Here is a 9,286-nt window from a genome sequence, read left to right as displayed (position 1 = left end):
GTGTAGGAAGGCCCATCACTTTCTACACATCAACACAAAGTGTTTCCTACATCCTCCAACTGAGCCAGTTTACTCACCAAACAAAAATAACATGACCTTATTGAACAAAGAACGGAGCAGGTGTGCACCTATCACTTTGCTGTAGGGCATCTGAAATGAATCAGTACTTCAGTGCTGAGCCAAATGAGAGGATCCTCCAATGACATGTGTGCTGATGCACCAATACTTTGCACAGTAGTATTATAAAATTAAAGTTTTGACTTTACACATGTCCGGGGTAGAGACACTTTTGCCATGAGGGTGTAGAAAAGGATATTAATAATTGACCAGGGCAGAAAGATGATTGTCTGGAGCTGCTATTGCACAAATTGAAAAAGCAGACTAGAAATCAGATCACGAGAGGCATGAGAGCAGGTCACCTGCCCACCCGCTCAACCCCAGAACTTTAAAAAAAAATGTTTCCTTTTGACAAGTAGTAAATTACACAAGAGATTCAAGCAATAACATGAACACAATTTTATTGCATGTAGCTCTATGGAAAGCATTTGTGATAAATATAAACACTATACAGAACTCTAAGCCAGTCTCCCATTCACAGACATGGTGGATTAACATTAAACTGCTAAACAATATTTACAGTGGAAGACACAGCAAGATAAAGTTAGATATTTTTAACCTTCTGTTGTGTGTGGTGCAGGAATATATATGAGTATCAACTGTCTGCTTTTCTGTACAGCCAAAAAAAAACAATGTCCATTTGTCAAATTAATTTACAGAAGGAATACAAGTGCTCCATCTTTGTTTTCTTTTATAATACAGCAGCATAATATTGTCTGGAAGATGCAACTTTTATTTTGCATGTGAAGATGAGGGAAGGTACCTGTGCATGCCATGGTGAAAAGCAATTCTCCCTCTCCACCCCCTTCCCCAAAGGTTCATAATTTAAAAAAAAATCAAATAATTAAGTGCATTTATGTAGCCCATTACAGTAACTTGGAACAATCACTTTTGAATAATGATTCTGGTGACATTAACAAGTGAACTGTACATCACTATAACACCCCACCCTCTTCCAGGATTTGTGCAATTTCCAACCACAATGGAAAAGACGGCAAGGAGAGTAGCCTTCTGATGCACAAAAATGATAGGTATTGACCTATGTTCTGAGAAAAGGATGCAAAATAGTTACTAGATTTTGATGAAACCTGCAAATTACTAACTTCACTTATACCTTTCCTTTCACATGGAAGCAAGTACCTGCCCTCATTTACTTTTAACAATTTTTAGAAATTATTTCTTCCGTACCTATCAAGTGATATGTAAATCCTTATTCGGAAATAGCTTTCCAGCACAATACTGAATAATTTAGTTAACTCTAAGCTACAAGTAGACCAAGGAAAAAAATTGCATATTGTATATGCCATATCTATTTAGCCATAAATTGGCTTTTGAGGTTATTGTATAAAATCAGCACGCAGGTCGTAGTGCTCAGTTTTGTACACTAGTAGCTTTCAGGACTTAGGTGTTTGATTTATTAGCTAAACTGCATGATGATGCTGGTATTCCTTTCTCAGCGTATGTTGACTATTTCATAACTATCAAAACAAACTCATAAAAAAATAACCATTAGTACCAAAATGTACCAGTCCAATTAGATCTGCTACATTTTTCATTAGTACCCACTGGTACTAGTATATTACCTCTAGCTACACTAAATTCAGGAAACTGTATAGAATTCAAAACCCCTCAAGTTAGAACTATAGTGGTCTTACAATGGATGTGTAGCTGTGAATCCCACCCCCCTCCCCCTCATTTTGCCAGTATAGATCTCTTAACAGAATGGTATGTCTATCTCTATTACAGATTCATGCAGTATCTGGTGTTTATAAATATCACAACCACATAGCACTCTCATTGGGATGGGTCAGTATCTAGAACTCATACCTCACTATTACAATCCACAAAGTACTGTCTGTGGTACAAAGCCAGCACATAGCATTCGTACCTTTGTTACACTGGTGCAATCTGCAGTCACTGGTACAAGCTATGGAGCCACACTGTCCTCATACAGGTCTAGTACCGTTTTTTGTTCCAATCATAATATACACTGTAAAGTTTATCAGTACCGGTCATCTGATGCCAGAGAAAATAGCTTGATTAACTTTGTTGCACAATGCAACATACTATTTTTCTCATTATAATTACTATCTTTTCACTGACATAGCTCTGCCTCTACCATGCAAACAATCTCATCACACAGCAACTTAAGATTATTCAGTACATACATCATAAGCAGCAAGGAATTTTAGGAAGTAAACACATCTTAGGGTATTGCTGACATTCACTGGAAATTTTCTGCTATGGTGCCATCTGAACTGCTCAATTAAAATGTAGTTTTTTTTTACTATATGTTTAGAATATAAAATCCTTATTAATGCACATCACCTTTATTACAACATTCTTGGTGGTTGGTTGAGGCAAGTGCTAGATCATCAAGTTATTATTTCTAGTTGTGCCCAAGGTATAAAACACTTTTTTCACTAGCTTTGCTGTTTCTAATCTGAGATTTCCAGCATGTGATTTTTCTTTCCATGTCCTCAGTTGTCGACTTAAAACAATGGAATGGACAGGCTAGGTGACATAAGCCATGGAGATTATCTAGGTTTCCTAATGGAGAAATAATTGTAATGAAATCTGCTTTCAGATCACTATCACCACTCCTGGTCATAAAAGGTGCGTTTGGTAGTGATCAGTCTAAAAACTGACAAGATCATGAAAGCATCAATATTAGGAAATAGATTCTCAAAAAGAATCCCTCCTCGGCTTAAATCACTTTGGTCTGCCAGTTTCAATGGAGATACAAAGCATCAGAGAAACCCTGAAAAATATATTTTTTAAACCAATGAACATAATAAAGATCCAAAGTCTACAAACTGGGTCCTCCATTCCTAGAGCTGCCTTCCTTTTTACATTCTAAAGCTTGGTAAAGCAACTTTTAATTGGAAGTTATTGTAATTACTGTAAAAAGTACAGATGATAATAGTTAAATATTATTGGACCATTTTTTCCCCACATGAAAATATATTTAATCCAGGAAGTGAGTACTGGAATTGAGGGCAACGCAAATGTTATAGACTGGTACACACTTTAACTAAACAAACTACGAAGAAAATTGTCATGTCAGATTTGACTGGCTGAAGAAATTATTTTATCTTAATAGTTACTTAGTATTTCTCACAGTAAAGTCCATTTCATTAAGATCTGTTTAAGGGTATTCTGAAACATGGCTCAATACAGTGTACCCCAGATGGTTAATTGTCTCAGCAGATAATTTGCTGAAAGCTAGATTCCTAGGCTACCAATACAGTTAGCATGATACTGTACTAAGGTAAATCAATCAAGATTGCCGATTTCCTGCATGTGGATATAATGTAAACTAGTTACTTAACTCTTTGCTAATCATCCAAATGGTTCCCCCCATAATTTAAAAAAAATTGCTTCCCCATCCCACATACTATTTATTCTTAGATTGAGGGGACAAGCAAACAGGTAATGTGCACACTGTGTACTAGTAATGTGTGAAAGGGGTCCACACATTTCCAAAATTCCATTTCCTACCTCTAGAAGGGCCTCAGCTATCCAGACATCCAATGGCAAGGTCATAAACCTCCAGTGCAGCTGGGTGGGGAAGTAGGGGGACCAAAGAGTATAAAGAAGCAAACTTAGCTCCTATAATTTTATGGTGTAGAAAACTGATTCATCTTATGCAATGAGACAGCCAACCTCTCATTCCTGCGCCTCTATATGCCTTCCCCTTCCAAATAAGACTAGCTTCCTTTATAGCTGAACAGTAAATTCAAATGAAATGAAAATAGCCTAGTGATGGCAAGGATTTCAATACAAATACCTTCAACTGAACAAGAATGTTGCTTTGGTGTGTATCAGACTATTCCCTCACTGAAACTGACCTGGTTAGTTGGATTTAACAGAAAATACTTATTTCATTTTTTACAGAAACCAGTATTATTAAAAAGCTGGATGATTTTTAGTGTATATACTAACACTGAATTTATGAATAACAGACAGGCCAAGTGAAATGAATACCATGCCCAACAGCTTGGATTAATTTGTACTTGGGTGGGGGAATCATTGATTACTTAGACATGAGTGTTAATGCACCTTTTAAAAGCAGCCAGGGGATTTCATATCTTCCTACAGTTCAACAAACTGCTGAAGGGTAGCACCATGGTCCATGATTTCTCAGTACCATAAAAATAAACACTATGTCTCAATGATTCAGGAATATGTATGATAGAAAAATCACTTGTGCTTCAGTCAACAACCCAAAATAGATCTAACCAAACCGATTTAAAATATTTTGAATATTATGACCATCCAAGTGACCTTTTGAATAACCAATCATTTTAAAAAGTAGCACGCTCTGTATTGGGCACTGCATATCTTGTGTGACTGGTGCTTCGGAGTAGTCCGTTAAACTTCTGTTTCAATTATAACCTTTATTGCAGGCACTGCTGATGTGTTTTCTTAAGCAGTACTTGAGAGCTGCAATAAAATTTGGGCACAATATTATCTGGAACCAAATTTTTTAGTCTAACCTAGAATCGTGCACCAGTAATTAAAGCTGCATAATTCCTTTTCACAAAATACATATTTTTTTAAGCCTTCTCACAGTTCTCAGTTTTATATAGTAGAACATTTTTCTGCAGCTTAAACTGTCCCAAAACTGCACCCAACATAAAAAGAAACGCACCTTAAAAATGACTAGCTGCTGTTCGGACAAAAAAAGGAAAGCAAAAATAATAAAATCACACACACACACTGGTCAAATTGAATACATGAGAAGTATACTGCGAGCAAAGTGGACCAAGGGACACGGAAAAGAAAAATCACGACTGATGACGATATTTGGCATCATTCCCTCTGCAGCTGTGCAGAAAGGGATGTGGAGATTTATCAGTGATATTACAAAGGCAGTGCATCACAAAAGAGTGAATTAACTCTATAGAGGACAGCTACGAGGAATACTGTAAATGTCAATGAGAGCTTTTTAAAATCATGCACCATGATAATGACTTTTGGGAGAATACACATTTATGAAAGGGTAAATTCTGTCAGTTGGGGATACGGAGAGTGGATTTTCATTTGCATTTACATAGTGCCTATGCAGATCAAGAGCCATCAACAACACCATAGCTTTTAAAAAACACAAAAATGTATCCTGGTAAAATGAAATTTGCTGAGGCATAACTGACAGTGAACATATCAAATACCTGAATTTTTTTTAAAATGGGTTTACAAATATTTTCGTAGTTTGTGACCTCAAGGAGAAGTTAGCTTGCCCATAAAAGTTTGAACTTCGGGTCAGCCTATGCTGTATTCACAAGGTTTAACAATTTGGCCTACTTGGCTGGTGGCCACACATGAGTTGCAACATGACTGCTTTGAAACCTAGCACAAGTTAAAGCAGGGAAGAAGAAAGCAATGAACTATGTACAGCTGGTCTGAGAAGCTGTGTAATACCGTAGGAATTTGCTGAACTATCCCAGCTTCGTTTGCCAAAGGTGTAATGCATGAACTTAAACAATGGTCTAGAAAATCCACCAGTCTTTTGTAAGGATTCATTTCCAAAACTGCTACCCCACCAAAATAACTTAAATCTGGATGCATAGTAAAACAGAATATACTTAAGGATGTGTTGGAACATACAAGATGTTCCACGAGTGATTGCTACATGGCTTACGAAGCACTTGAGAAATGTTTTTCATACGACATTATGGACGGGTAGCAGTCACATCAGTTGTGGTTATCTTAATAGCACTAGTCAAAGAAAGCCCATTAGTGTGTGAACTGGGGAACATTTTACTCTTACTTGTTAACATTCAAATGGATTTAAAGCATTTCAGTAGATAGGTTCACATTAGCTATGGCTCTTTTTTTCTTTTTTGCTCAGCTGAAACTTGCAGGAAGAGTGTCTTTTTGTTGAAGGAAGTACCAAAAAGGCAGCAATTTGAGTTCCTGTTGAGATTCATGTGTTGACTTTTCCCACTCGTGCTCACAGGAAAGCAGGAGGTATGTGTATATTCTTGCAATAAGGTGACTGCTTTAGACAGTACCAGTTCCATCGAGCAGGTTGTACAATGCATGGTAGAGTACCATGGGAAACGATACACTCAACCTTTTCCTCTCTGGACATGGATTTAAATCAGGTCGGTGTACTTAGTCTGCAGAAAACAGAAAATTAAATGGTTAAAAACAGAATACTAAAAAGTACATATGGCAGCAAACCCGTACCTCGTTCAGTTCAAGATTTCTGTCCAGTTTTGAGTATCAAATTCATTCCAGTTACGACACTCGCAGATTACATGAAAATCGAGTCATCTTATTAACATTCACTGCTGCAACTCAAAACTGGCCAAGTGACTGGTTACAAAGTGCTGTATTGTAAGTGAAGAATAAACAATACAGCCCGTTCACTATTTTGTACTCAGAAATAAGCTTGTGCAAAACATCACTTTTACAGTAAAATATACAAAACCCTTCAACCCTCAATAATTTAATTTGCAACAAATATTTTTCCCAGGATATGAAACTGTTCCCGGGTGATGCACAATAGTGACCTAGGATAACTCTCTTTCTATGCCGTCTCTTCAAATGCATGACTGGTATTAGGAACCAACAACCTATTCCTTGGCACAGGATATTTGTACTTCTATCCTAAAATGTTGTTTCTTTCCTAATCGTGTTCTCTCCTAATGTTAGTGACTTATGCTTCGATTTTATGGGATCAGAAAAAATGTTCTACCTTATCCGAGCATTCATGCAGGAAACTAGACATTATCTGCAGACTGCTTGAGCATGGAGGGCATCAAAGCCAAGTGTGATGGGGAACAAAGAAATGGCAGACCAACTGAACAATACTTTGGTTCTGTCTTCACGAAGGAAGACACAAATAACCTTCCGGAAGTACGAGGGGATCGAGGGTCTAGTGAGGAGGAGGAACTGAAGGATATCCTTATTAGGCGGGAAATTGTGTTAGGGAAATTGATGGGATTGAAGGCCGATAAATCCCCGAGGCCTGATAGTCTGCATCCCAGAGTACTTAAGGAAGTGGCCCGAGAAATAGTGGATGCATTGTGATCATTTTCCAACAGTCTATCGACTCGGGATCAGTTCCTATGGACTGGAGGGTAGCTAATGTAACACCACTTTTTAAAAAGGGAGGGAGAGAGAAAGCGGATAATTATAGACCGATTAGCCTGACATCAGTGGTGGGGAAAATGTTGGAATCAATTATTAAGGATGAAATAGCAGCGCATTTGGAAAGCAGTGACAGGATCGGTCCAAGTCAGCATGGATTTATGAAGGGGAAATCATGCTTGACAAATCTTTTGGAATTTTTTGAGGATGTAACTAGTAGAGTGGACAAGGGAGAACCAGTGGATGTGGTGTATTTGGACTTTCAAAAGGCTTTTGACAAGGTCCAACACAAGAGATTGGTGTGCAAAATTAAAGCACATGGTATTGGGGGTAACATACTGACGTGGATAGAGAACTGGTTGGCAGACAGGAATAGAGATAAACTGGTCCTTTTCAGAATGGCAGGCAGTGACTAGTGGAGTGCCGCAGGGCTCAGTGCTGGGACCCCAGCTATTTACAGTATACATCAATGATTTGGATGAAGGAATTGAGTGTAATATCTCCAAGTTTGCAGAATTCACTAACTGGTTGGCGGTGTGAGCTGTGAGAGAGACGCTGAGAGGCAGCAGGGTGACTTAAGACAGGTTAGGTGGGTGGGCAAATGCATGGCAGATTTAGTATAATGTGGATAAATGTGAGGTTATCCACTTTGGGGGCAAAAATGCAAAGACACATTATCTGAATGGTGGCAGATTAGGAAAGGGGGAGGTGCAACGAGACCTGGGTGTCAGTCATTGAAAGTTGGCATACAGGTACAGCAGGCGGTGAAGGCGGCAAATGGTATGTTGGCCTTCATAGTTAGGGGATTTGAGTATAGGAGCAGGGAGGTCTTGCTGCAGTTGTACAGGGCCGTGGTGAGGCCTCACCTGGAATATTGTGTTCAATTTTGGTCTCCTAATCTGAGGGAGGACGTTCTTGCTATTGAGGGAGTGCAGGGAAGGTTCACCAGACTGATTCCCGGGATGGCAGGACTGACATATGAGGAGAGACTGGATCAACTGGGCCTTTATTCACTGGAGTTTAGAAGGATGAGAGGGGATCTCATTGAAACATACAAGATTCTGATGGGACAGGACAGGTTAGATGCGGGTAGAATGTTCCCGATGTTGGGGAAGTCCAGAACCAGGGGACACAGTCTTAGGATAAGGCGTAGGCCATTTAGGACTGAGATGAGGAGAAACTTCTTCACTCAGAGAGTTGTTAACCTGTGGAATTCCCTGCCGCAGAGAGTTGTTGATGCCAGTTCATTGGATATATTCAAGAGGGAGTTAGATATGGCCCTTACGGCTAAGGGGATCAAGGGGTATGGAAAGAAAGCAGGAAAGGGGTACTGAGGGAATGATCAGCCATGATTTTATTGAATGGAAGTGCAGGCTCGAAAGGCCGAATGGCCTACTCCTGCACCTATTTTCCATGTTTCTATGTGATCCTGACCTCATTTCAACATCCAGATGTGCACACGTGTGACAGGGATCACTAAGTACTGATCAAGAGTGAGAAAGACACTATATACTATAGGTTGAACCTCTCTTATCCGGCACCCTCAGGATGTGGCCTGTGCCGGATAAGGGATTTTGCCGGACGACGGGAGGTCACGTTAAATTGGATGGTACAGGTACTGAGCATGGGGATATCGGGGCTGGCTGGCTTGGGACTCGGAGTGCGACAGAGAGATCGTTGGGGGGGCGGGGGCGGTGGATCGCAGGGTCAGGCCAGTGATTACGGGAGTTAGCAGCGAGGAAGTACTTCAATTTGTTCATGTCGGAGCGGCCGGGAATGGTGCCAGACGAAGGGTGGTGCCGGTTAAGGGAGTCCCAGATAAGGGAGGTTCAACCTGTACTGGAATATTAAAAAGTCAGTTACAGTGCTGTATGCAGTATGAATAGTGCACAGACCCAGAATTGAACCCGGGATCTTTGTGGGTCTGTTTGGCTCAGCGCCACGAGGTGGGCTAAGAGTACATTTTGGATGTTTTTGTTTTTAAAATACACTGTACGATATCTCAGCATAATCAATATGCACCAATGAGTTGTGAACAACTTACTTTGAGAATTATTCAAAACATTAA

General features: G+C 39.6%; 1 protein-coding gene across 1 annotated transcript in view; it reads right to left on the bottom strand.

Annotated features, from left to right (window-relative positions):
• Positions 1 to 501: 501 nt before the first annotated feature.
• Positions 502 to 9,286, bottom strand: part of LOC139265634 (insulin receptor substrate 2-A-like) — a 75,603-nt gene continuing 66,818 nt past the window's right edge. Inside the window, exon 2 of the mRNA XM_070882792.1 lies at positions 502 to 6,242. Within this exon, the coding sequence (XP_070738893.1) occupies positions 6,238 to 6,242 (5 nt within the window). The 3' untranslated portion in view covers positions 502 to 6,237. The remainder of the gene's footprint in view (positions 6,243 to 9,286) is intronic.

Source organism: Pristiophorus japonicus, chromosome 6 (assembly GCF_044704955.1).
Source record: "Pristiophorus japonicus isolate sPriJap1 chromosome 6, sPriJap1.hap1, whole genome shotgun sequence".
Taxonomy (NCBI): domain Eukaryota; kingdom Metazoa; phylum Chordata; class Chondrichthyes; family Pristiophoridae; genus Pristiophorus; species Pristiophorus japonicus.
The sequence above is the reverse complement of the archived record's forward strand: the minus strand, read 5'-3'. Positions and strand labels throughout refer to the sequence as shown.